The sequence below is a fragment of the Mugil cephalus genome, chromosome 23, assembly GCF_022458985.1.
Source record: "Mugil cephalus isolate CIBA_MC_2020 chromosome 23, CIBA_Mcephalus_1.1, whole genome shotgun sequence".
NCBI lineage: Eukaryota > Metazoa > Chordata > Actinopteri > Mugiliformes > Mugilidae > Mugil > Mugil cephalus.
Window position 1 is genome coordinate 5,245,657 of NC_061792.1, and position 27,330 is coordinate 5,272,986.

At 45.6% G+C, this 27,330-nt stretch overlaps 2 protein-coding genes and 1 long non-coding RNA gene across 30 annotated transcripts in view; all 3 read left to right on the top strand.

The window, feature by feature from the left end:
* The window catches only part of LOC125000849 (microtubule-associated protein tau-like), a 51,763-nt gene extending 43,890 nt beyond the window's left edge, over positions 1 to 7,873 (top strand). For 5 of the 9 annotated variants that reach the window (XM_047576551.1, XM_047576549.1, XM_047576548.1 and 2 more), the window contains 6 exons: positions 121 to 431; positions 2,914 to 3,006; positions 3,527 to 3,619; positions 4,216 to 4,297; positions 5,888 to 6,000; positions 6,085 to 7,873. In XM_047576551.1, coding sequence (XP_047432507.1) covers positions 121 to 431; positions 2,914 to 3,006; positions 3,527 to 3,619; positions 4,216 to 4,297; positions 5,888 to 6,000; positions 6,085 to 6,294 — 902 coding nt within the window. In that variant the 3' untranslated portion in view covers positions 6,295 to 7,873. The remainder of the gene's footprint in view (positions 1 to 120; positions 432 to 2,913; positions 3,007 to 3,526; positions 3,620 to 4,215; positions 4,298 to 5,887; positions 6,001 to 6,084) is intronic. The other 4 variants (XM_047576555.1, XM_047576554.1, XM_047576550.1 and 1 more) reach the window with 3 other exon arrangements.
* Positions 7,874 to 9,325: 1,452 nt separating this feature from the next.
* LOC125001191 lies at positions 9,326 to 9,901 on the top strand. Its single transcript, XR_007111533.1, has 2 exons — positions 9,326 to 9,608; positions 9,719 to 9,901. It is a non-coding gene; the product is annotated as an uncharacterized LOC125001191 (long non-coding RNA).
* A 2,002-nt stretch (positions 9,902 to 11,903) lies between these two features.
* LOC125000950 (protein unc-80 homolog) overlaps positions 11,904 to 27,330 on the top strand; it is a 39,184-nt gene continuing 23,757 nt past the window's right edge. For 9 of the 20 annotated variants that reach the window (XM_047576728.1, XM_047576730.1, XM_047576731.1 and 6 more), the window contains exons 1-21: positions 11,905 to 12,489; positions 12,797 to 12,845; positions 13,177 to 13,333; positions 13,616 to 13,965; positions 14,308 to 14,431; positions 14,515 to 14,579; positions 14,760 to 14,902; positions 16,699 to 16,972; positions 17,062 to 17,196; positions 17,266 to 17,482; positions 17,859 to 17,999; positions 18,819 to 19,087; positions 19,179 to 19,511; positions 19,595 to 19,726; positions 19,899 to 20,046; positions 21,993 to 22,043; positions 22,539 to 22,687; positions 24,217 to 24,380; positions 24,758 to 24,856; positions 25,043 to 25,251; positions 27,166 to 27,272. In XM_047576728.1, the coding sequence (XP_047432684.1) occupies positions 12,398 to 12,489; positions 12,797 to 12,845; positions 13,177 to 13,333; positions 13,616 to 13,965; positions 14,308 to 14,431; positions 14,515 to 14,579; positions 14,760 to 14,902; positions 16,699 to 16,972; positions 17,062 to 17,196; positions 17,266 to 17,482; positions 17,859 to 17,999; positions 18,819 to 19,087; positions 19,179 to 19,511; positions 19,595 to 19,726; positions 19,899 to 20,046; positions 21,993 to 22,043; positions 22,539 to 22,687; positions 24,217 to 24,380; positions 24,758 to 24,856; positions 25,043 to 25,251; positions 27,166 to 27,272 (3,408 nt within the window). In that variant the 5' untranslated portion in view covers positions 11,905 to 12,397. Of the gene's footprint in view, positions 12,490 to 12,796; positions 12,846 to 13,176; positions 13,334 to 13,615; positions 13,966 to 14,307; positions 14,432 to 14,514; positions 14,580 to 14,759; positions 14,903 to 16,698; positions 16,973 to 17,061; positions 17,197 to 17,265; positions 17,483 to 17,858; positions 18,000 to 18,818; positions 19,088 to 19,178; positions 19,512 to 19,594; positions 19,727 to 19,898; positions 20,047 to 21,992; positions 22,044 to 22,538; positions 22,688 to 24,216; positions 24,381 to 24,757; positions 24,857 to 25,042; positions 25,252 to 27,165; positions 27,273 to 27,330 lie in introns of all 20 variants that reach the window. The other 11 variants (XM_047576736.1, XM_047576748.1, XM_047576744.1 and 8 more) reach the window with 4 other exon arrangements.

A 27,330-nucleotide genomic window follows, 5' to 3' on the forward strand; every position in this document is an offset into this window, starting at 1 on the left:
GTGACTACCTATTACCTTCCAGGAAGGCTTTTCTTCATTTTCTTCATCTCCTTCATTTCACGTCGCCCTTCCTTCTCCTTCACATTATTGCAATCCAACAATGTCTCTCTTCCCCGTAAGGTACAGACTCTGCGCGTTCCCGATCGGTCCGTAGTGGTGCCTCCACCCCGGGCTCCACCGCCGTCACGCCGGGGACGCCCCCCAGCTACTCCTGCCGCACCCCGGGCTCGCGAACCCCGGGCAGCCACACGCCCAAGTCCTTCAGCGTCCTCCAGGAGAAGAAGGTGGCGGTGATCCGGACCCCACCCAAGTCCCCGTCGTCCGCCCAGCGGCAGCTGAAGGTTCTCAATCAGCCCCTGCCTGACCTGAAGAATGTAAAGTCCAAGATTGGGTCCACCTCTAATCTCAAACACCAGCCAAAGGGAGGACAGGTAACGGCACACAGTCCTGGAACAAAAATATTTAAATTAAATTTACATTACAAGCCCTTTAAAATTTGGAGCATGTTCCAACTTTCGCCACATGGGGGCAGTAAAATACAATAAAATAAAAAATGAATTGAGAACTGAAAAAGCCTTTATATGACCGTTAATATTATTGAATGTAATGTCTAATAATGTCATTTCTACATGTATTTATTTGTCTTTTATAATAAGGGATTTGTTCAAGTCCATTGCAGAGCATCACCTAAAAAAAGAGCCGCTTCTCTCTCGGCTTTTTCCTCCTTTCCTTCTTCCTCTCTGTGATGCTCAAATAACATGATCACCCCCACTCACAGTCTGGCTTTCCTCTGAACCTCTGCTTCTGCCGTCACTGCGTGTCTGCCTTCTCTGACTTTCCCCTGTCCCTCTGCCCTCTCTCCCTGTCGTCTGTCATCTCCGTCAGTCTGGGTGAACGGCCGTTGGCCTGCTCCACCCTCTTCCCCTCACTTCCCTCCACCTTTTTTCAAATGTCTCCTCATTCAAGGAGCTCGAGTTCAATGTGTTCATGTTTTCTAAAAATAATAAGTCATCCTCAGAGCAGCAGTGCAGATTCTTTTCCCCCCCGGGAGCTGCTTTCGTCACCGTAGTGCAGGGTTTTCCCTCCGGCTCTGGGCATTACTTATTGAGAAGATGCGCCAAGGACACGGAATTAAAATATATCACCTCACTGCACTTCCTCTTTTAGTTAAAAAACTATTTTTTAAACTGAGAGATGAAATTCCCTTAAGGGGAGGAACAGATGTGTGAACGGCTAATAGCGTGTGAATTTTTAATCACATGGCCAAGTTAATGGTAGCGAAGGATTGCAGGGTGGAGACTTTACATTAACCCCGGTGATGCATGGAGTAGGAGGAGGAGGAGGAGGAGGAGGAGGAGAAGGACGGTCGCTCGTTCTTCTTTGAGGAGAAATGTGACATAGGGGCAGAAATTTTTAATGAAGCTGGGTGACGCACGGCCTGTGATGTACTGGAGCTCCGTATCACACCATGTAAAACCTGTCAGACCAAAAAAACAGATTAAATAAAACCAAACAGTATAATATACTAATATAGTATTAAAATGACATATAATATAACATATTTTTTTAGTGTTTGGATGAAAATAATCATTGGTAGCAGCTTTTATTTTGTCGTTTTGAAATAGTAAATACAGTACATTCTCTGCGAGGTTAGCCACTTATATTTAAATAAAGCTACTAATATCTGTCACGTATGTTACATTTGACATTAGATCCGTCAATATTAATTTTATCCATTAAGTCCACAAGAAAAAGAGCTCATGCAAATATTCACAACTGTGGGAAGCTGGGGGTAAACAAGTATTAATAATTTAATATCAAAATAGCTGACAATATATATTGTCTGCTGTTGATTTAATTATTGTTTCATCTGATCTCTAATACATTGAACGTTGCGTAGTTTAATAGGTTGGGTTCAGTTCATGTGCTTTGTCATTGGGTGACCTTGAAGCTGCAGCAGCAGTACAGGAGACACAAAGAACTGCAAAAAAAAAGAATAAAAATTAACACTTGGACTGATAATAGGAACACTGCGTGTCAATTTGTTAAGGTGTACAGGAAGTACGAAGAGCTGTCAAAAGAATCCAGGTCAGTTGAGTGTAGACCGTAGATCAAGGCTGGCTCTCCTGAGTCTTGTGTTTTCCCTCAACCCCTCTCTCTCATTTCTTCTACCTTCTGTTTGTGCTCACTCCAAATCTTGGTAGAGCAATGGCCTTTTTTTTTTTTTTTTTTAATGTATTATTTTTATTTGACAAACAACATGAAACGGTGCACAGGGCAGAAACATTGTCATTGTTGGTGTTTTTATACCGTTTAGGCATTATGCTTTTCCACTCTTGCGAACTGACTGTCTTAGGTATTTCTTAAAATTTGTTAACAATTTTCATTTTAGTCAAAGACAAGACTACTGTGATCTAAAAATAAAAAAATAAAAAATTACACTCAGAATATCGTTAATATGTTCGTTAATAACGTTATATGAGTCTGGACAGACATGGATTTGCTTAATGGAGGCGAACGACCCCAAACCAGGTAAAAAACAAAAAAACATTATTTTTATTTAACTTGGCCAATGAAAATGTTTCTGCCTCCAGAGCTACACATACGTAAAACAAACAAACAAACAAAAAAACGTAAGCGTATTTTTAAAATAAAACCTCAGAAGGTTTTATTCCCGTGGGTTGAAATCCCACCATCTGTTTCCATTGGCTTAGTGGTCTTTGTTGCCGCTCTGGCGACCCCTATTGGCCAGCATTAATAACAAAGGCGACTTTGTAGTGGAAATGTAGAGGAACTGCATCCGCCACACTGTTAAATGTAAATGCATGTGAACGCACACTTGATTTAACTATATAAGGCACATATAGTGTTTTCATTTTATTTATTTTCTTTGGTTATTCGGCTGTATTTTAGGTTCAAATTTTAAGCGAGAAGCTGGACTTCAGTCATGTTCAGTCAAAGTGCGGCTCCAAGGATAATCTGAAGCACACGCCCAAAGGAGGCAATGTATGTACGCCTTTTTCTCTTCTCCTTCTCTTCTTTTTTTTTGTCTTCAACCTTTCTCCTTTCAGCTGTAGCCCTCTCTCTCTCTCTCTCGTGCTGCTTTTACGTGTCCATCTGTGAATCCCGTCCGTTTGTCTTGCCGCTGGCTTCTTTCAGTCGGGGTTTATCTCCAAAGTGTGTTGCGCCGTCACTGCTTCTTTGGCAGTGGAGAAGTCATTTAAGCACAAACATGGACGCCGCACTTGGGATTTAAACTGTTTCAAAAATACCTCAGGTTCAAGATCACTGCGTAAACCCCATCAGTTGGAGGCTTCAGCTTGTTTCCTTTTCCATAGATCAGCTCAAATTCGAGTGCTGCCGTGTTAAAGTGAGTGCTGACAGCTGGATAGGTCATGGATGTCAAATTGGGACACTTTAACAAGATTATGTTGGTTGTTTATGGAGAGAGGAGATTGGCCTTTTTTTTAAAGCCCCTTCCTGTTTCAGAAGCCCTCAGTTAAAGAAGTAAACTTGTCATTCCCAGGTCATGATTCCAAGTGTTAAGCTGGACTTTAGCCACGTACAAGCTAAATGTGGCTCCCTGGACAAACTCCAGCACACGGCAGGAGGGGGAAACGTGAGTGACTCCGCGGAAAAGAAAAAAAATCAACCTTTCTCCGCGTTCTGCCCTTCTCATAATACACTACATCTAGGCATGCCTGTGAAGTGTAGCTGTGGGGTGTTTCATCGTCACCAGCTGTTAATTTCCCACTAACATTTGCATCAGAAATACATTTTATTTATTTGCGCAGGGTACGACATACAGTGCCTCTACGTAGTGTGTAAACTGCGTAGTCATTTACAACCTCTACAGCATGCAGGGTTGTCAGCCTATCTTTTTAACGGTGTTTGTACTTACACTAATTCACATCACCCATGGACAATAAAGTTTAATTGAAGCATCTGCTCCCTGTAGCTCCACGTTAGTGCCTGCGCTGTGTTTGTGTGATGTCTGCGCCTGCTTTGGTGTTAACCCCTCCCCAGGGACCTGACATCAGCCTCTCTGCGGCTCTCCCGCGGGTTGATCCACTATCGTAGATTCATGTTGTGTCGTCACGTGGCTTACCTGGTGTCGTCTGTGACTTTGTAGCGTTTCGTTTTCCGCCCCCGCCCCCTTTTCTCGTAAAACACTGGCTAATTTGCACATCGTGGTGTCGCTGCTACTGCCCGCAGGTCCAGATCCAGACGAAGAAGATCGACTTGAGCCACGTCACCGCCAAATGTGGCTCCATGTCCAACATTCGCCACAGACCAGGTACTGTACCACCAAAGCTGTTTCTTTTGACTTTAAGGAAGTTAAGAGAATTACATACGCTCTTATTAACCTGACTGTATACTCAGATGTGACGAGGGTGTCGATGCCTTAAAAGAAGCCGAGTTGTAATATGACAATGCATTTTGACTTTTTTCTGAAAAAATTTTGACTTTGTTTCTCGAAATTTTGACTTTTAAATCTTACCTCCTCAAATTTTTTTTTCTAATGGGTGGCCCAAATACTCTTTTCCATAGCCCACAGAGTTTCTTATTGAAACCATATTTCCACCAGTCCCTTAGAACTGATACTTGGATGAGCAGTGAAACATCTTCTCAAGATATGTACAACGTATATTTTAAGCTGCATATAAAAGTTGTCAGCGAACTATGTAGAAAATTGCAATATCATAATATCGCAATAATGTATCGTATCGTGACTCAAGTATCGTGATATGTATCGTATCATGGAGTCCTTGCCAACACTCACCCTTTATACCCAACAATAGATGTATAAATTAAATGTTTTTGTTTCATAAGATATGATGAGTGTATTTCAAAGTCAGGCTGTCACGGTACTGATGATAATCGTGGTATTAAAAATAATTTCCTGGATTTTGTCATTATTATTTACATTTTGTGATAATATCGTTACTGTGACACTTTCATGAAGTGAAAATCTGATATTGTGACTTCCCTATTTCAAAGTTAAAGCTACATTACCTTTGTCTCCCCCTTCTGGCAGTGAGAGTATTTACACAAATACTATGGATTGGTTGGCTATAGATTGAACAGGACATGTTCTAGTCTCTTTTATATCTTCCACTTGAAACTTTTTCGACTATTCATTATTACACAGAATAAGATGTTACAATCCCTTGTGCCAAGATCTGTGGCAAAACACATTTAGAAGCCCAGTCCGACTGAAAAAACGACCAGCAGGCTAGCAGTCAGCTACCAACTAGCCAACTAGCAACCAAGAAGAAGACACCAGCTAACTAGCCTAGCCAACAGCAGTAGGCAGTATACAGCACATCATTGGGGTTTTCAAGTGGGCACCTCCATTCACTGATGTTGCATTACGTTCGGCCCAGGACACCTCAAGTAGGCTTAACATTGAGTTCCAGTGTCCTGGAGTCACCCCCTTCAATGTTGCCTCCATGCAGCCGTGTGACTTTCAATCAAAAGTGAAACAAGCAGAACTTAAAAATGTCGCAGCTCCAGGGATAGTAGACAGAGTTTGGTCTTTTACCCCATTAACCGCATGTAGAATGTTTCAGACAGCGTTTCCCTACGGTAAACATTTGGCCCAAGATATAAATAGAGTGGTCAATAAAACAAATATAGATTTTCTCAATTTTAGCTCAGTCATTCGATAGTTTCATACAGCGGTCAAAATGAAAGACTGAAAATCAGGTTTGAATATGAAACTATATAAAAGACATAACAACTCAATACTGGTCCTTTCGGAGCACGGTGTCCTTCTGGATTCTTGGCCCCGAGCATTGCCTAGAAAAAGAGCTTACCTGCAGGCAACTGATTCCTCACGTGTTTGATGCATTTCTTCTTCTCCTGTTCGCTGTGTTGTTCCCAGGGGGAGGTAACATCCGTATTGAGAATGTGAAGCTGGACTTTAAAGATAAGGCCCAAGCTAAGGTCGGCTCCCTGGACAACGCCACCCACACTCCTGGAGGAGGGAACATTATGGTAAGAAGGGAAGCACGCAGATGTCCTTTAATCTCAAATGTCACTGCCAGTTCCGGACCTGAACTGTCTTTCCCAATTCACCAGATCGAGAGCCACAAGCTGTCCTTCCGGGAAACAGCCAAAGCTCGGGTGGACCATGGCGCCGAAATCATTGTCACCCACTCCCCTGGCATTGAGACGGGAGGCACCTCTCCTCGGATGTCTTCTGCCGGCAGCATGAACCTCCTGGAGTCACCCCAGCTCTCCACGCTGGCCCAGGATGTCACCGCTGCCCTGGCCAAGCAGGGCTTATGAGCCGGCTGCCTCTGCTAAAGATACCCTCGAAAATCCACATCACTCCATGTCCCATCACTCATAAGCGTGCAGTGTTGCCCCCTCCACACCCCGCCAGGCCCTTCACTCCAACTCCCACAGGTTCTACAGTTGTCGTTGATTGGCTGCCTCGTCCGTCAACAACCTTTCCAGCACTTCCAGTGGGATTTTAAAAACTGAATTCTTCAAAAATCTTCATTCCCTCCCTTAAACGGGCCACCTCGTGTCGCTCTTAATTTTCGTTCGCTGTTCACTCAAATATGGACTTTTTGGTTTCGTTTTAAATCAGCTGAAGGTTTGAGTGGATGTGTTTGTCTAAGATGGTGGTTTTAAGATTGTACAGTGTTTTCTTTTTTTATTTGTGTGTGTGTGAAAAGTATCACCGCATTCCACTTGCACGAGGTTCATGTTTGAGGGTGAACTTACGCATAACGTCCATTCAGAATTTACATGGTACTGGATGCAAGGTATAGCTACTAGATAGTAGATGCTAGTCTTAAAAGATTGTTTGATGGACTTAACTTACAGAAACACGGCGTGTAACTGATCTGTGTAACGAATGGCTGATGAGCATGTCCGCTAAAATATGACGTTTTAAGTCAAACATTTTCTTCGTTCGTTGGATTTCAATCCTATGATTTCCTGATATGTGCTGAATTGTTGGATAAATTGTGTTGTTTTCTTTTTATAAATGTCACTGTAGTGGAAGTCGTTCCGGTTTTGTACGTTCCCTGTGGCTGCTCTGGCTTATTAGCATTTAAATGTCGATAACCACCGCAGTTATGTCAAGTCAGGCGCTAAAAAAGGCTAGCTTTCCAATAGACTTTTCTTTCTTGTTATCCCGCAAACCAATGGGCTGCCCTTTTTCGTTTTGGTTCTTACGTTAGCGCTGTGGTTTTATTAGGCTACAACAATGCTGTTATGCTGGCATGGCAAATCAATGATAAATAAATTAGATCTATTTGAAGCTATCTTAAACTTTTCAGTGTGAGTGTAAATGGTCAGGGTGCATTTTAGAGCAGATTCTTTAAGGTCAATGCAAAAAAAAAAAAAAACCTTGTGACCTTTTCTCCTTTTGCAAACTGGGTTGTACGATGTACTTGGATGAATAAAGGGCCTTAAGTTTGTTTGGAAAAAAAAGTGTTAAGTGTGAAGCTTTATATGAAAACATTCCATTTGAAAGAGCAGCTAGCCCGTGGCCCATTTCTGTGATTGAGCCGGTGTTGGCTGTTTTGAAAAGGGACAAAATCATAAACGACAAAGAGATAAAGAATCGGAGAAACCCACGATTTGCAGCTGTTAGAATTTTTTTAAAGAAAAAAAACTGTTCTAGCATATTCTCTGCTCACTTCTGTGAAACTCCTCTTCCCCCTCCTTCTCGTCCCCTGATGTTTTTTCTGTGCTTCCTATGCTCCCGCCTCTCTCCCACCCTTCTTTGCCTGTGTAAGTGTATTTAAAAGACCATGACGTAGATGTGTGCACACTTTCCGATGTTTGAGATGTAATGATGACAAATGCTCCGACAGGATGATGACGACAAAAATAAAGAAAATAAAAACTGCTTCACTTTAGTCCTTTGAGTGAATTAATACATTTGAACAGTATGTTGTTGTGTTGGTTTGGTGCCAAGATGGCCGGAGGAACAGCTCAAAAATCGAAGCTAAAGCAAGTAGAGCTCCCTCTGGTGGCTGGCTGCAGTTATTTTAGCTAATGTAATACTGATGCATATTCAAGTGTTCATATTTATCAGAAATTTTGTTTTAGTTATTTGAACAGAATGTGAGATAACGGCTGCTGTGCCAACTGGTCTGTGAAGCCATCTAAGACCGTGAGAGTAGAAAAAAGTACAGTGTATAAGCCAACATTTCCTTGTAACTCATGGATGTAGAGCAGAGCTTAGCCTTAATCACACAAAAAAACGGGAGTGAGTCTTCCTTTCTGATCCGATACCGAGTAAAATTCAGGGTGGTATCGGTGATACCGATCCGATACCAATACTTGTATTTGCTTGTGTGCAATTTTTAATGTGCCTACTAACTAGTATATTTCAAATGATAGCTTTGTAAAGAATACAAGAATATTTCAAACATGTGCAACAATAGGGTGGTGGTAATGTCTTCTGACTTACATATATATATCACTATATATATATATAGTTTGTTTGTTTAAATCGAAGCTATCTGTACACACTAGGCCCCGCCCCCTGCACGTTTTACATTTAGTTATTTTCTTGGCAGTTTTAACTTTAAACATAGCTAAATACTGACATACTAAAATGTTGGATTTTTGTTAATGTGTATTTTATGAAATTTAAATTTGTGTGGCAAAATAAAAAAAATATTTAAAAAAAAATAAATAAATCTCTAATCAATCAAAGATTTTGCGACCCCCTATCGAAGTCAGATGTTTTGGAGCATAAACATCTGGTATCGGACGTATCGATATTTCACCATCGCTCCGCACATCACGAGACCTTGGATGACCTTTACTCCACCCACACGCGGATATTCCAAATTTGGACGTGGGGGATCGTGTCTGATGTTGAGACCCACCCACACAACTCTCCGCTACCTGTTAGCTCAGGCTACCGCCAGTCACTCAAAGTGGGAACGCCCTTAATTATGCAGAATTTTAAACCTTAATAAGAAATAAACAAACAAACAAATGAGTTAGAAAAAAAAATAATTCCGCATACAGTTGTCATGAATAGTGAAACGATCTATTGAGACCCCAAACCAGCCTTTGTATCAGGATGTAAACATGTTTAACAACGTTGTAAACTTGGGCTTTTTAACATGGAGGTCTATGGGAATTTGCTCCCTTTTGGAGCCTCAAGCGGCCACTTGACGAACTGCAGTTTTTTGCACTTCGGGTTTCCGCTTGGTGCAGGCAAGATGGCCGACAACAAGGGCGCCGCCATACTTCATCTCCATACCGGATCTCCAAAGCTTGTTTGGGAGCGCGGGAGACCGGTAAGAAAAATAGTCTTTCAATTATCATCCAACGAGTGTGATATGGTGTCCAAGATGTGATTCGTGCTATTTACAAATGCGATGTATCGAACAATTAAGAGTGTCCTGTCTCTTGAAGTATGTTTTCGTATTCCGTGCTAACGTTAGCTTAGCTCCTACGAGGGCCGTAAATACGCTTTGGCGCACTTTTGCTGGGCGGCTCTGCTAGAAATGGCGATTAGGGATTTGGGAAAGTCTTGTGGCGATTTTATCTGCGTTTTTGGTGTGTTGCGACGTAAAATATGTGCTCATTTCCTTTACCCTATACACACACAAACTCAGCAGGTAAGAAAGTCAGCGTAACTTGGTTGGGGAATGGAAGGGAATTAGTGGGTCAATTGTATTCCTTTGAAAAGCTTAACAAGGTATGATTGAATCATGTTACTATTTTTCAGTCTTGATCAAAGTGCTTCAGGCTACACGAAGAGGGGATGGCTTGGCTCAAAAGCAGAGGCCAAGATGCACCTACCCACCCAATGAGATCAGGATGGCCAGGGGAATTGATTGTTTTTCTATTGTCGTTTGTCCATTTATCTGTTTGTCTCGGTTTTGATTAAAGGCGTTTGTTTACAATAAAAGGAAAATTCAAGTCTAGTTATTATTACCAGTATGATAGTGTAATATTTTGGATAGGGATTGTAATTAATGCATTGATTTAATAGCTAAATATAATAATGAACACATTTCTAGACCCAGGAAATGCCTGTTCTGTTGCAGTAACAAATGTGTGAGGCCAGCGCGTCGCCCGTGATGCCCCCACTTGCCCCGGAAGTTCCCTGATGGATGAAAATAAGACCGACCGGATTGAAGTCATTCTGCTAAGCTGCTCTTCTCCGCCGTTGAGCAAACCATGTGCCTGTGGAGCTCTGTCTGTGCAGTGTTCGAATGACATTTGCTGCAGAGGCAGATTAATGCACCAGGAATCAACAATTTTCCCTCCTCGACCACCAGAATGCAGCGCAAAATGACACACTTGCCACCACATACAGCATCCTGCTGCAGTTCTCAAGAGACGGGATCTTCCTTAAGAAAAAGAGGCGGCTCAGACAGCACAGTTCCAGTAATCTGTGATCCAGGAGATAAAGGAAGGATTATATTATCAATGCATAATGTCCAGTACTACCAATAATTTACAGTGGCCTTTTTTCTATACTGTGATATTAAAGTGAAGGTAAGTATGTCATTTGTTGTGACTGTGGGTGCATGTGCTGCTGCCTAATCTGAAAATGCACAATGAATTTGGTTGTGTAAATGCTCATTTTATTAATCCTTGGTTTATTTAATCTGAGGACTCAGTTTATTCAATTTTAGTTATTATTCTGTCCTATTGTGAATGAGTGTGACAGTGAACCACCACCACACAAACGTAATATATGAACCCGTATTTTTTAATGTTGATATTAAATTTAAATCCATAAAACGTTAAAATGATAATTTTGTGATTTCTGTAGGCTTCTAATTGACTACTGAGTCAATTATACCGATAAGATAAATATCTAACTGCCATATTACGTGTAGATGTACAACATGTGACTTCCGGCGTATTTCCGGGCTCGGGCGCGATTAACTTTTTATTATTATTAAAGATTGTTTGACAACAAATGGGCGTCAGTTAGCAGTAACAGAAAGAATAATAAATAATAATAAACAAGAGAAATATAGATTAAATTGCCTTAACTCTCTTTAAGATTAAAAGAAATGTTTTAAGTCATTTTTAAGGATCGAGCGGCCTAATTTCCGCTTTGGAGATCAGGTCGGCCATCTTGCTTGCAGTTGGGTACTCGGGGTTTTAAACACTGGTTTTAAATTATATGGAGTCAATGGTTTTATCAGACACAATCTTTTAAAGATCAGCATTTCTTGGAAGATATCGGCAGTTAGCCCATTGACAGAAAGTAGCTAGCATTAGTTACACTGCATTCGGCGACTCCCTCCATTAACGTTAAACTATTCTTTTCTTTAAATTAATATTCAGCTTTTTACGATTAATAATTAATTTTCCAGACAACCTTTATGAATTCAAGCTTTACAAATTCCTGCTCCCTTGGTTTATTTAATTTAATATATATATACAGACTATATCTTTAGCCCGTTAGCATAATTGACTAATTGATATTTGAACGTTTTCGGAAGAAAAAAAAACACTTGTTTTACCAAGCACATTGTTTTTTTCATTGATTTTCATTGATGAAAAAAAAAAAGACTAAGGCAATTATGCTACTATCCTTAGCCTAATTAGGCTTTCTTATGTGAGTTCACCTTTTTTTTTTTTTTTTTTTTTAAATTGATGTTTTGGGATTTTTTTTTCACGTTTGAGTGCGTTTTATTGTCTTTCCGGGGGGGGGGGGGGGGGGGGGGCAACGCACAGAATATTTTTAGGTTAAATGCCAAGCTGCACTGTTTTAGGTAAAATTAACCAGTTTTTAATGAAGTAATTCCAAATTCAGTTTTAATGCATCAGTAACACACTGTGGCAGCAATATACTTCCGCTCCAGCACAGTGCAATTTAACATTTCATTGCTTTATTGCGGCTTTATTGCCGGATTATTAAACTACCTGTTGATGTTCACATGAAGGGGGGGAGAGATGGATTATCCGCGATTTGAACGCAGCGTTCGGATGTTTCCTCGGCTTGTTTGTTTTTTTTTTGCAGCTTGCGTGTCGGAACCTGTTTCCGTGCAGCAGATCGCGGAGGGAAACAAAACATCTGGCCGCAGCTGCGTCTTTAAGCGCCGCCGCCGATAAATTAGCGGCAGGCTGATCGAGCGCCGCTGTCCGCTGAGGGAGGTGCTGAAATCAGAGCTCATTCTCTTCTCCATCACTCCCCTTACCTCTCTCTCTCTCTCTCTCCATCTCTCTTACACACACACAAACACACACTCCTCCCCTCTCTCCCTCCCTTATCTCGCTGTTGCCGCCGATCGACACTTGCAGCCATTTTACGCAGGAAGGAACCCGATCATGTCGTGAGCTTCGCTGGTTACCTGGGCACAGCCAGCAGCGGCGGCAACAGCAGCAGCAAGGCAGCCGCACACAAGCAGGCGGGAAGGCAGGCGGGCAGGTCCGGGCAAAGATGGTGAAGAGGAAGAGCCTGGACGAGAACGAGCCGGAGTGCGGGAAGGGGATACCGTTCCCCATCCAGACCTTCTTGTGGAGGCAGACCAGGTTAGTTTGGTGGGGGAAACGATAACAGGTGTTTTGCGCCGCTGCTGGAGATGATGAGGAGGAGGAGGAGGAGGAGGAGGAGGAGGAGGAGGAGGAGGAGAAATGCCTGACGCAGGGAGGGTTTGATCCGGGTTTGATCCAGACGAGGCGTCAAAAACGGATCTCAACAGTGAGTGAGACGCGGTGTCACCCACTTCCTCTGATTTCACCGTCTCCAGGGTGGGAGGCTGATGTGTCACACGTGTCAAAACGCAAGAAGTGGGACACGCAGGTCGAAAGAATAGCCGCTTTGCTTTGTGTCTTTCAGTGCGTTCCTGCGTCCCAAGTTGGGGAAACAGTATGAGGCGTCTTGTGTGGTAAGTCATTTCCTAATGCGTGATGAGGGGAAATAATCGCTCCCCCTCCCAGTACCAGTAATCTGTTTTTGCCTTAATGCATCTGCAAGTGATTTTTCCCATTTAGCAAATGAGTTTTTGCTTCCTCCTATTAGTCAGCAGCTAGACCTTTTTGGAAACTCATATTTATAATCACGCCCAGGTCCCTTTGGGGCCCCCGAAAACAGAGCCGCCAGTGTGTCTCCCGCAGGGGACGCCTCGCTTGAGGGCCATGTGTCGAAGAAAGAGGCTTTAGTTTCTGGCTGATGTCTCTCTTTTCTCTCCTCTCCCCTCTCTCTGGCTGCCTCCCCAGTCTTTTGAGCGGGTGCTGGTGGAGAACAAGCTCCACGGGCTGTCGCCGGCCCTGTCAGAGGCCATCCAGAGCATCTCCCGCTGGGAGCTGGTCCAGGCAGCCCTGCCCCACGTGCTCCACTGCACGTCCATCCTGCTGTCGAACAGGAACAAGCTGGGTGAGGACACGCGGGACACGCTTTTTTTTTCCTGTCGCCCCGGGCATCGAGTTGACAGCCTTATCCAGCTTATCCTCATTCGACAAAACACGAAACGGATGTTCTTTCAGCTAGTGGACGCGTAGAGAGCAGTGATCTGACATTTTCTGCATGTTCAAGGTGGTAGCTTTTAGTAGCTATCTAGTTTTAACTAAAGAACGCACTCAGCCTTCACGCTGCCCATTCATCACCACACCAACCAGCGCCGAGCATTAACCCGTCGACCTTTGACCCCCCGAACAGGCCACCAGGACAAGCTGGGCGTCGCCGAGACCAAGCTCCTCCACACGCTGCACTGGATGCTGCTGGAGGCCGCCCAGGAGTGCAACCACGAGCCGAGCCTGGGCCACGGCTGGTCGGCGGGCAGCAGCAGCAGCAGCGCCTTCCTGCAGCCCGTGGGGAACCAGGGCTCGTCGCCGGGGGCGCCCGGCTCCGTGTCCGTGTCCGGCTCGGCGCTCGGGGGCTCGGGGCCGCAGCACGGCAGCTCGCTGCTGGAGGAGGACGAGCACGCGCGCACCAAGCTCTTCCACAAGAGCATGGCCACGGTGGAGCTGTTCGTGTTCCTGTTCGCGCCGCTCATTCACCGGATAAAGGTGACGCAGAATGTAATCGATTCAAGAAACCTCAGCTGAGTTTCTTAGTTTCACTCTTAGAATATTCCTATATTTGCCCGTACACTTACGCTCAGGGTCACCCTCTGCTTATTGATCTGTGTGTACTAACAGATAAAGGGTCGTGTTACAGTACTCTTGGGACTGCGCCATGTTTCCCAATTGTACAATGAATTACTGTGTCTTGTAAGTGATCCTGTCATGCAGCTGTTTTGTGCTTGGAAGCAACTCCTGCACCGAAATAAAGCTGCACTTTCCCCTATATAACTAACAACCAAATGCGTCCAAAGCTAAATGCTCCTTTCTTTATGGACTATCTTCCAGGAGTCAGATCTGACCTTCCGATTGGCCAGCGGCCTGGTGATATGGCAGCCGATGTGGGAGCACCGCCAGCCCGACATCCCCGCCTTCACGGCCCTCATCAAGCCCGTCAGGAACATCGTGACAGGTGAAAAAGCAGCGCTTTTTTTTGAACGAAGGCTTAATCTGTTTGCTCGTAACTCAGACGTGTAATCTGCTGCGCCTCAACAGCAAAGAGGAACTCCCCAGTCAACAACCAGTGCAGCCCCTGCGGATCTGGCAACCCGGGTCCCATGGTGAGCGTTTTTTTTTTTTGCTAATTTTCATTAGCAGCAGCCGTTCGGGAGCGCGGTGCTTAGCCCGGGTCAGGGCGGAAGCCTCACTCACAACCTCGCAGCCTTTAATTATCAGGAAGCCTGTTAATCTACCCATCTGCAGTATCTGTCCGTCTCTTTCTCTCTCTTCCTGCCGCGCAGGGTTTCCAGGTGGTCTGCGAGGCCGCCCAATCGGATTCCTCCTCCCCCTCGGCCGGGGAGCAGAGCTGTCGTCGTGGCAACTCGGTGGAGAAAGGCGGCCCTTCCCAGCAGCCCGCGCCGGTCAAAGGCCCCTCCAAGAAAAAGTGAGAGCGAGCACTTTAACGGATTCGTAAGTTGGCGGGGGGGAAAATGCAAAAAACGGACGAATCGGATTTCAGGGGTGCAGCCGAGCGGCAGCGATTTACGAGGGACCGGCGCTGACACGGAGCCGGTGCCGTCCTCGCGTTGATGGCTAAACACTCAGCCCTGCGGCGCGGCGCGCTCCACTCACTCGTGAAGAGCTATATGAATAGCTCCTCCTTCCCCTGTGTAATGTGTTGCTCTGAGCTGTGCTGTCTCCTCAGTCAGCACACACACACACACACACACGCACACACACACACACACACAACCCTCGTCTAGCTTGAGCATCACCAGATCCATCTGACATTTGCCCGCATAACCAGGGTAATTATGCTTAAGTAATGTGCTACACGTCTAGTGCTGGCAGTGTCCCTGGCCTGGCCTGGCCTGGCACGGCACGGCCTGGCGTGACCGGGCCTGCCCACGGCAAATCTGGCGTCGCTCGGCCTCAGTTTGAGTGTCAGCAAAAGGTAAATTTAAGGCATCGATTCTGATTTCGTTGGGAGTCGTTTTCGAGCTCGACGCAGATAAATACCCCTCGCTCATCTCAACTCGGCGTGACAGCCAAGAGAAATCATTCCGACGCTTCCCGCGATCCTCCTGACAGCCAGCAGCCGAATGAGCATTCAAATGAGCCCGCAACCCACCCCCACCCGAGTGAAGCTATATCCTCCCGAACACCAAAGGGTTTTCTGAGCGGCGGTCACATGTCGGTGCAGGAAGCGAGGGATTTATCCCTACTGTTTCTCTGCACACTCAACAAAAGGCATTAATTGCTTCCTTTGTGTGTCACCAGTCGGAACTCCTGCAGCCGAGGGAAGGAAGCTGAACGTAAACGTTGAGTTTCTGCAGCACGGAACCGGAAAACAATGTAAAAACTGACCCTCGCGTCCAGATTTTAATTCATTTCTATCTGATCCTCAAAGTCTTCCCGACACCAGGTTCCTGCGGTTAATGCAGCTTACTCATCCTGTGGCGCCGCAACCCGCGCCTCTCAACAGCACTGCTGATGCTGAGGCAGTTTCCACGGCAACCACTGCAAGCTGCTGCAGCCCCGCTACCGCATGGAGTCGGGGGCTGGGCCGCCTGGCCCCCGGATGGCCGGGGGAGGGCGGCTGTCGTCACTCCTTGTCTCCGTGGCAACCTGACAACAGCAGTAGTCAGGGCCGTATTGTGTGTGTGTGTGTGTGTGTGTGTGTGTGTGTGCCGGCAAAACGGTGAAACGTGATCCAGCCTCCCTCCGCTGTCCGCTCTCAGAGTGATTCATGTTGGTATCGACCGTCTCCTCTTGCTCCATTTATTACGACGGCAAAGATTAAACGCCTTCCTTCGAGTCCCTCGCTCTGACATCAATACGGCGCGGCTCAGCTCGCAGCGGCCCGCTCGCTCGGCGGCTCAGCCAACCGCTGACCTTCATTCCAGCTTATTTATAGTGGACTCACGTAGGCTCCCTCTGTCCCTGCTGCTCTCCCAATGACGCTGAAGGGGGGCTCTGCCCTTGTTTACCATCCTCCTTTGATGCATTATTAATGAGGCAGTGTGGCGGGACTCGGTGACAGGCTAATAAAACAGATATTGTTGATCCAAAAGAGAAAAAACAAGCAAAAATTTTGGTGCAGACATTTCTTAATTTCCCATTTCAGCTGCATATAAAGTCTCATGTTTGCTCCAGCTTTGGGCCATTCTATCCAGGTGTTATACGGTTCTTAAATGTTTCCATCATGGTAAAACTACACTCCTTCAACCTCCCTCCCAGGACTTCAGCCCCCGCCGGCCTGCCAGCGTCTCTGGCCCAGCGGGCGCGCTACGCCACTTACTTCGACGTGGCCGTGCTGCGCTGCCTGCTGCAGCCGCACTGGACGGAGGAGGGCGTGCACTGGGCCTTGATGTTCTACCTGCAGCGCTTGAGGCAGATCCTGGAGGAGAGACCCGAACGCCCCCCGGAGCCCCTGGTCGCGCCTCTGCCACGCCCACGCAGCAGCTCCATGGTGGCCGCGACGCCCTCGCTAGTCAACACCCACAAGACGCAGGTGAAGGCAAAAACGAGGAGAGAGGGGAGGCGTTTGCGGTGTTAACTTCCAGCGCGTGGTCATCTTTTGCCCTGTGCTGCGTCTTGCAGGACATGAGCCTGAAATGCAACGAAGAGGGGAAATCTCTGAGCAGCGAGACCTTCGCGAAAGTGTCTCTGACGAACCTGCGTCGCCAGGCCGTTCCCGACCTGGCCTCTGACCTGGGAATGAACATCTTCAAGAAGGTTAGCAGCTGACGAACTTATGCAAATGCGGAAAAGATCTGAATTATGCAAGTCGTGCTTTTGTGTCAGTTTAAGAACCGGCGTGAAGACCGGGAGAGAAAGGGCTCCATCCCATTCCATCACACGGGAAAGAAGCGGCAGCGTCGCATGGGAGTTCCTTTCCTGCTGCACGAGGACCACCTGGACGTCTCGCCCACCCGCAGCACCTTCTCCTTTGGGAGTTTCTCGGGCCTGGGAGACGACCGGCGCGCTCTGGACCGCGGCGGCTGGCAGGCCACCATCATGGGTAAGCAGAGCTCATAATGAGAGCAGTTTGCGTTCCACCAGTTGGGAGTCTTGCCTCCACTCCCCTCAGCTTTGGTGAGTCAGAGGATTCTGTCTGGGTCTGGCTGCCGGCTAGTGAATTAGGTCAGTTCATTAGCATTGCTATTCCGCGTTAGCTCTCACTGAGAAGTGTGATTAAAATGCACTCACGGCGCTAAGACATTTTTATTATTATCCAGAGTCAGTGACTTTTTAAAGCCTCATTTCCATGAACCCAGCGGACCATTTCACCAGACTGTTATACATTCACGAGCATCCCAAAATAGCTTGCATTTTCCGTTGTGTGTTTTTGGATCTGTATCTCTCTGAACGTGTTCATCTGTTGCACCCCTTTCCAGGCAAGTTCACACGGCGGGGCAGCACGGACACAGCTGCAGACGCCGACAGCCTGAGCGCCAAGCACTCGCACTCGCACCACTCTCTGCTCCGAGACATGCCCGACCACTCCAACAGCCACAGCGACAACACAGTCAAAGAGGGTAAGGCGGAGGCGTGGTTACTTGAACGCAGCATGGAGTTGGTAGGCGCACATCACGTCTAAGAAACATTTAAATTTCCTGTTTGTGTATTGCAAAGTTAACAAATGACAACAAAGGAGAATGGGTTGGGGGGCAGATGCTGCTGCCCCATTGAAGCCTGAAGAGCAGAGCAGAAGTAGGACAGGATTATGCAACAGAAATGTTATGTTATGTGATAATTTACAGGCGAATAACACTGCTGGCTTTAGACTCAACACCACATTATATACATGCTAATACATTTAAGATAAAGAGATTCTGACATGGTCTGTACAATAGAAGTTTAAATCCTTTTTGTAGGTTTGTTTAAGGTGTTACACCCCTCTGCATCTCCACTGGCCTTGCAGCGGTCGTGCATATGCATAATTACTTCAACCAGCCACACCTGAGCTTTTAAGCTGCAGAAGTTCACCACGAGTGAAATAAACCCTTATATTGTCCCTTCACCGGCGTTGCCTGTTAAGGTGATTAAGCACAAGCCAAAGACACTTGCTGCCTCCAGTAGAGGTGCAGAGGGATGTAACAGTGGGGATAAAAAGCCCCGAAATTGATCAAAAGCTGCGAAATATATGTAAAACCCGTAATCATCAGCATAAGGGCGAACTGAGAAATTCGTCTTTTTAACTTCTGAAGCTTGACATTTCCTGCTTTGGAAGGCCGACACTGCGGGGTTTCAGCAACATAAAATATACAATAAATATATGTAAACAAACAAACTGGAAAATATACAGTCATGCTAAACCTCGTCATCAGTGACCCGTATCCTCCTTTCGTCCGTAGTCCGATCTCAGATTTCCACCATCACCATGGCGGCATTTAACACAACGGTGGCGTCCTTCAATGTGGGCTACGCCGACTTCTTCACCGAGCACATGAAGAAACTCTGCAACCCCGTAGCCGCGCCCGAGATCCCCGTGGAGCCGCTGGCCTGCGCCAACCTTCCGCGCAGCCTAACGGACTCCTGCATCAACTACTCCTGTCTGGAGGAAGGGGAGAACATCGAGGGGACCAATAACTTTGTGTTGAAAAATGGCATGTTGGACCTCACTGTGAGTGATCCATAAAATTCAACTTATAGACTTTATGGCCTTTACGACACCAGGAGGATCTGAGTTTTATATCTGTATCCTTCTCACTTAGGCTGTCCTGCGGGCTCTTTACGCCGTCCTCAGCCACGATATCAGCTCCAGGATCTGCGACGTGGCCCTCAACATCATCGACTGCCTGCTGCAGCTGGGCGTGGTGCCCGACATGGGCAAGAAACTGTCCAAGCCCGACAACAAGGAGAACCAGGAGGCGCGAGCCAAAGATGGCCAGGGGCTCGGAGGAGGCGCTCAGGGAGGCGGCTCCATCGCCGGGGCCGGAGCAGGCGGAGGGGGAGACGGAGGTGGAGGAGGAGGAGGGGGAAGTGGCGGAGGGAGCGGTCAAGGGAGCAAGGATGATGTGAAGAATAACAAAGATAATGACAAAAAGGTATTGTGTACTTATTATAAAGTGTAACTTATAAGATAGTGTAAATGTGGGCTACATATCCTTCATTCCTTTGCCTTGAACAGGAAGAGGGCTCTGGCTTCAGCACCCACCGCCTGGCTTTGACCATGCTGATAAAGATAGTTAAGTCTCTGGGTTGTGCTTACGGCTGTGGCGAGGGCCACCGCGGACTGTCAGGGGATCGGCTCAGGATGCAGGTCAGATTGATTTTCTCTTAATTATTAGCTGGGCTGCTCCTTCACTACAATAAACGTTTCCTGAAACTGAAATTAATACCGTGAAGGGTTCAGTTTCTAACTTCAGTGAGAATGAGAATCAACGAAATAGGATTATAATAGCATATACCCTCTCCAAAATCTTCCCTTACAGGCTCAGAACTGCCTGACCAACCTGTATAAGCTGGACAAGCTGCAGTTTCGTCAGACTATGCGTGAATACGTCAACAAAGACTCCCTCAATAACATAGTGGACTTTCTGCATGCACTGCTGGGCTTCTGTATGGAGCCCATTACTGACAGTAAGTGTATGGTGTGTGTGTGTTTGTGTGCGAGTGAGATGCAGATCCTGACGCACAAAAGAAATTGGTGAAGCTCTGATTACCAATGTGGAAAAAGGTTTGGACCCGAATTTGAACTACGCTTGATGTAAATGCTCATATGATAAGGTTAGGGTTAATGCTTCAAAAATATATCCTGCACAGTAAAGTTGTAGCTAATCATTTTTTTTATTATTAATCTATTTATTAATCTGAGTTATTTTAGTCTACAAACTGTCAACAAATACAAAAGTTCACAGAGCTTTAGGAGAATGCTAACATGCTCCAGTTTAGCAGGTATGTTAGCATGTTCATCATTAACTTAACTGTGTTTGCAAGCTGCTGTGTTAGCATTTTGTCATAACCTATTACCTATATTGCATATAGGTAATGCTAACTAACCGATGTTCACATGCTAACAGGCAAAACAAAGATATTATACCATAGACTGTATAAATATGGTGCACTTAAAATCTTTTTTAGGTAGTTAATATCATGTTGATGCACGTTTAAGTGTTTTTTAGCTAAGTTTTGTGTTAGAAAATGTGAGTGAGTCTGACGGTAGCGTGGGCGAGTCATCGATATTGCGACTACACATGGTTCCACTCTCGGACTCCAGCTCCGAAGTCGCAAGATGGGCCGGGACAATAGATTCAGCTTGAGGACACGTGGTCCATATTTATATACAGTCTATGTATTGAACATGCCAACATTAACCTAAACCCTCTAAACATTACATCGTCATTGTGAGCATGTTAGCATTGGACGGACCAGTTGCACCAGAGTAAAGAACAAACTCAGATCTGGTAGTTCCCATTTTATTTCAGAATAGTTATGTTTTTCCAAAAAAAAAAAAAGAAAGAAACAGAACTACGAGAGAGGCCACTCCCACCTTGAGAAGGTCTGCACTGATTGGTCAGCTTCAGTGGTCTGAGCAGACACTGCTCTTATTGCACGTTAAACTAGCTCACGCCCCCTAGTTCAGGATGAGTCATCGACATTTTAAAGTAGTTAAAAAAGAACATGAATATATCCATAAAACTACTTTTTTTGTCAGTTTTGGGGCAGATATTGGTCCATAGGCGACGTGTAGCGCAAGACATGACCATGACATGAAGTGTGATCTTAAAATTCTGCAGTTTGTCCTGTGGAGGCATGTGTCCCATATTTGATTGCCTCAAACCACCTCGCCTCACAATCTCAGAAGTCCAGGTGATTTATTTTTAATTTCACGCCTTGTAATTTCTTAAGTGGCTTAAACAATTCATGGATTTTCAAAACAGTTGTCAGCTGACTGATCGACTTTTACACTCAAGCAAACTTCATCACGGAACAGTGTGACGTAAAAAAAAAAAAAAAAAAAAGTCCGACAAAGCTGAATTGTACTACCGCTGTCTCACTCCGCACTCCGACTTTGCATTCCAGCGCTGTCTCTCTTGATATATGTGTTTTTTTCCCCCTCCTTCCTCCTTCCACTCGCCTCCGCTTGTATCTTTTTCGTCCGCCTCCATCCTCCTTCTTTTCCTCCATCCACTCCAACGAGCCGCCTCCCGCCTCCCTTGCTCACTCATCCATTCTGTACACTTGCCAATCTGAAGCTTTACCCATTACATCTCTGCTCAAATCAGTGGTTTTATCGCTGAGCATTGAGACACACTGTGCATGCCAATTCAGTTTTGCACTGAAATCTGAAAGCGTTTGGTCATATAATAATAATAAAATGTGCAATTGGCAAGTTACTGAACCGATGAGTGTTTTAATTCTGAGAGTGAACCTTGTTTGGTTTTTGCCGTGTGTGCGTGTGTGTGTGCGCCACTCGGGTTCGCCTCCCCCTTTTTCCCGGGAGGTGGGGTGCCCACGTCCTTTCTGACATGTCTGTGCTGGCCTGATGTCAATCAACCTGTTGCCCCGCCTCTTTTCTCTTGCAGAGTACGGCAGTGCAGGTGAGAGGTCCAGGAGGGCGAAAAAAAGAAACATCGGTAGATACACATGATTCAATAACAGTCAATGATATTAGCAGTAAGATGAACACACTCACCCGATCAGACCCTTCCTTAGGCACCGCTTTCATCGCTGCACCCCTCACTCTGTCCGAAAGTGACAACCTCGCCTGCAACTCCAGAGTTTCGACTCATATTTGCATCATACTTTTCCCACAGAAGTTGTATCTTACTGGACCAAGAGAATAAGCCTAGATGTATGTTTTTATATTTAAAGCAGGCCTTAGTCACTTGCATGCATTCCTTATTCCCTACCCAGAATCCTTTTCAGTTTGCTTCTTCCCCATATGCTTTTTATGACCCCCCTTTTTCCTTTGCCCCCCTCCCCTCCCCTCCCGTCCCCTCCCTGTTGTATGGGCTCACTGTTTTATACTCAAGCTGTTAATAACCGCTCTAAACCACCTCCTGTGTGATCCGTGGTCTCTCCCGCTCCCCCCCTCTTAACCCCCCCTCCCCACCTCCCGTTGCTTGCAGACAAGGCGGGCTTCGGCAACAACTTCACCACGGGGGACAACAAGTCCGTGGCCCAGAACATGGAGGCGGTGGTGGTGGGCTGCATGTTTAAGTCCCTCATCACCCGCTGCGCCTCGACCACGCACGAGCTGCACAGCCCCGAGAACCTGGTACGTGGTGTGGAAACTGTCGCAGCGCATTATGTGATGACGTGTTGCTACGCAGGTGGCAAACATAAGGCCCGCGGGCCCGAAAGCGGCCAGCCAGGGGTCAAAATCGGGGCTGTACGGGACCCTCGATCTAAAATGTATTACTTAACCCCTTAACGTTCCGCTGGGTCGTATATGGGATGGCAGTGGTTTTTCCGTCAAATCGGAGCTCTGTACACGAGATGTTTGAGTAAATGCTACATGCTATATGTTGTTAGAAAGAGCATTTTGTTCTGATTTCATTGATATAAGCCACTATAGGATTCAACCGACACATTTTGTTAAAAACAAGAAACAAGCATAAACTGACCAGAAAAACGTCATATCAATCCAACAACCAGCATTATCCAGGCCATCAGTCGTATCTTCAGTCCAAAAACTACTTTTTAATCGCATAAAAATCCACAAAGAGCCGTTTTAAAGTCGCAAGATACGTCGCAAAAAAAAAATACATGTAAATTATATCGATGTAAACTCGACGCTGACCTTTTGATTGACACCTCAGCGAACCAATTTGGAGCCTTCGTAAGCCAATGAGAGTCAGCGCTGGAAAGAATCGCCCTTCCCCTTTCTGTCATTCACAGCCTGAGCCAATTGCAGCCAGCGTTTCGTGCAGCCAATGAGCTGCTCTAAACAACCACATGCTACTTCCCCAGAAAAGTTTGAATTCCTCACAGACAGACCAGCGCGTATTGAGACTTTATGCTGTGATCATTTTGTGTTATCCACATTAGATCTGTCCTGAGTTTCCTCTGAAGGCATCAGATAACAAAAAAAATTCAGGTGAATGATTTTTAACTGTGTGATTCCTCAAGAACAACACCACTTAGAGTGATTGTGACTGTCCATGAACAGCATTCAGTTTACTTTGGGTCCTAAATAGTCGTTTTTCTGACATCACCAAGACTAACCTGCTCAGTCAGCTGAAAAGCCACCGCCGGGGGTCCAACTAGCGTCAACTTTGCGGGACACCACAAAAACAAGAAACAGACCTTCAGAAACAACCTGACACATCTGTTCCCAGGCAGCTTAGTTCCACCTTAGCGCACCCACCTCACGAAAACAAACACAGAATTTGTTTGCTTGCATCCCTTTAAAAAAAAAAAAAGAATCACTGCAAATTTAATGTTTTCCGTCAAAATTAAAACCAAATCTTCCCGGTGACTCATCTGAAAGCAGCGAAGTCCTCGTCTCCGCGGTGCCCAGAGCGCCTCAAGGCTGGCGTGACTGGCGTACGTTGGCGGAAGATGACACACTTTTTCAAGGCAGGCTTTGTTATGGCACGGAATCAAAGGCCACCCACTCACAAGCTGGAGCTGGTGCTTTGACAAGCCCGCTCCTGCAAACCCCAAGCGCACAAAAAACAAACGAAAAAAATAAAAAATACACACAAGCGCAAAGCAGTTCTGATCCCAGCTGTCAATTTTCACGTCTTTCTCATTCGCGCGCCCCTCACTCCGGATTCACTTCTCACCTCCTCCCTCCCCCAGGGTCTGTACTGCGACATCCGCCAGCTGGTGCAGTTCATCAAGGAGGCCCACGGAAATGTGTTCCGCAGGGTGGCACTGAGCGCGCTCCTGGACAGCGCCGAGAAGGTCACCGCCACCAAGAGGCCCGACGACAAGGAGGAGTCGAAGCAGCCCGGGCCGAGGAGGTACTTCAAAATAAACCTTCACGAGTGCTACCGGGTCATTTCTCATCCACTCCCAGTGGGTGGTTACGTAAAGCCTCAAGATTCCTCCTTTTCTGACTGGTCAGAGCTACGCTTCTCATCGCTGCTTGAATTTTTTTTATTTCGGTCTTGTCTGCATCTGTCCTTTCTTGCTTGAGTGAGTGTCTTTCGTGTTTTAGAGTTAATATCACAACCGCCACACTCGAAAACTCCGGTCAAACCGGCCTCCCATTGCCGAATTTGTTGGATAAGCGACGCTTTCGGTTTTTCGAGGGAGGCGTCGCTGCACCCGGAGTGGTGGTTTGAGGTTTTATCTGTGCTGGGGTTGTGTGTGTGTGTGTGTGTGTGTGTGTGTGCAGGTCAGAGGCGGGTGTGTCCGGGGAGAAGGGTCAGGTGTCCAGTGCTGCAGATGAGTGTCGCAGCTACATCTCCAGTAGACCCCCCCAGACACCCGAACAGTGAGTGTCCACCTCACACCATCTCCGTATAGCGTCATCTATGTCGAGCTCAGCTGCCATTTCTCTGCTCAAATTAGGAAACCTCCTTCTGCCCCTTTGTTTTTTTTGTTTGTTTTTTTTTTATCTGTATGTAAAGATTGAACTCCCCCCTCCACTTCTTCGTCTCTTCTTTCTGTTTCAATCCAGTGAAGAGCAGATCCCGGGCGCTCTGCTGGGCAGGAAGGATTTTTGGAGGAAGATGTTCAAGTCGCAGAGCGCAGCCAGCGACACCAGCAGCCAGTCGGAGCAGGACACGTCCGAGTGCACCACGGCGCACTCGGGCACCACCACCGACCGGCGCTCTCGATCCAGATCCCGGCGCATTTCACTGCGCAAGAAACTAAAGCTCCCTATAGGTGAGCGTGGTTATAAATCCACCTCTAACTGAAAGCCCTTTAACCTCCTGAGACTTTAGTTTGGTCTGCATTCTTAAGTTCTCCAAGGTATTTGGGATCAGTAGGACAGGAAAAGGAACAGGGAGTAGGAGGAGTCTTTGGGGGAAAAAAAGTGTCCTCATATGTGGACACTGGGATTATTTCATTATTTATATTATAATAAAGTCACCCAATGTGTGACAAAATATAAAACTTTAATTTTATCTGAACATAACTGAGCAAAACCAGAACAATGAAGTCCCAACGTCCTCAAACGAATACTATTTACAAAATTGGTTCAATTAGCGCGTCATGTCAAACTAGAAACGTTAATAAAAAATAAATAAGTTCTAACTGTAGAATTTGATGGGGTTTTGTCCTGTGATCGTCTGTAGAATGAATCTGATGAAATGAAACGCTATCATGTTTCTACCGATTAGTGCATTGGCCCATTGCTACCACTAGATGGCAGACTAAAGTGTCCACTAACGAGGACAGCGGGTTTAAATGAAGCAGAATAAGCTGCAGTAAAACCTTAAACTTAATGTCGCCATATGAGGACGCAGGGTCTCAGGAGGTTAATGGTTCCTCCTTTGGACTAGCTACTAATAAGGTTAGCATAGCAGCATGTACCACTTCCATAATCAACAGACGTCAGGTCCATAAATTCATTGTTTGTATATTTTGGGATAAAGAAATAAACAAAGCAAAAATTGGAACCTCACATTTTAGCCTGTGAAAAAACACCAAACTAAACTGTAACTAGAAAAGGAATTCAAACGAAACAATGTGTTTGACAAAGCTTGCAATCATTCTTTCCTTTGTCCAGACCCAGAAAACATTTCCATGACCATATCTCATTGCTTTTTTTTATTTTTTTTAATCCACTCTAACATGCTGTGTTCTGTATGTCCAACATTGTTACACTGCTCGACGTGAGGCCGAGTCACTTCATCTCTTTGGTCTGTTTTGTGTTCCTTCCTGTGCCGTAGCATGCCGTCGGACTGTCCGCCTGCCACTCACTCTCTCTGTCTTACGTATGTGGACATGGACCCACCTCCATGCAGTATTTGTGCCGCGTCTGTTAGTGTTGGTCACCTCACCCGAGTGTGCACGTTGCCTCCGGACTTGGCTCAGATTGTATTTGCAAGTCGAGGATCGGATGGTACATCTTTGTAGGGCAGAAAAAAACAAAAACAAAAAAAACACAGGAACAGCTAATGCTAAAAGGCTAGTGTTAGCTAGATGTAGATATAGCCAGAGCTAGCTGCTAGTATGTAGTAAAAAGATTCTGATAAATGGGTATCTTAGCACTTAGTTGTTAGTGTAATTCAGGGGCATTTAGTGTTTTTATAGGTACTTTTAAATTGCATGTTAACATGTATTAAATTGTTAAATTCATTCTATTGACTTCCATCCATTCTTTAGCTTATCCTGAAGCTAACATTCAAGCAGGTTAGTTTGCCAGAAATTTGCCAACTAATCACATCCGTTGAATATTTTATGAATAGTAATTAAAACAAAGTAAATCTAATCAGCATTTTTCAGATAATATGTAGAATTTTTGGCAGTCACTTAATTAAGGCATTAAAATTAAGACTTAACAGATGTTCTGTTAGTTATGTAATTCCAGCCAGAATCCTATTTCTGACCTTATAGAGCTGCTCCATCCATCTGTGAATGTACTATAAGAGTGTATTTGCAAATACAACTCAGCCAGCGTCTTTTTCAAGCAACAGTATCTTTTCTGCACCAGTTACCAAAAAATGAGCGAATGCCCTTGTCCTATACTTCCTCTGTGTGACCCCTGTTTGTGTGCATGCGTGTTCAGTACATTGGCGGCTTTGCACATTTGGATTAAAGTCTCATTCGGTTTTTATATTCATATTTTTTCAGGGAACTGGCTGAAGCGTTCCTCTCTGTCCGGACTGACTGACGGCGTTGAGGACCTGCTGGACATCAGCTCGGTGGATCGGCTGTCCTTCATACGCCAGAGCTCAAAGGTAGGTTAACGGATAACAGAAGTATGATTAAATGCACCAAATGTGTGCTGCGTTTCAC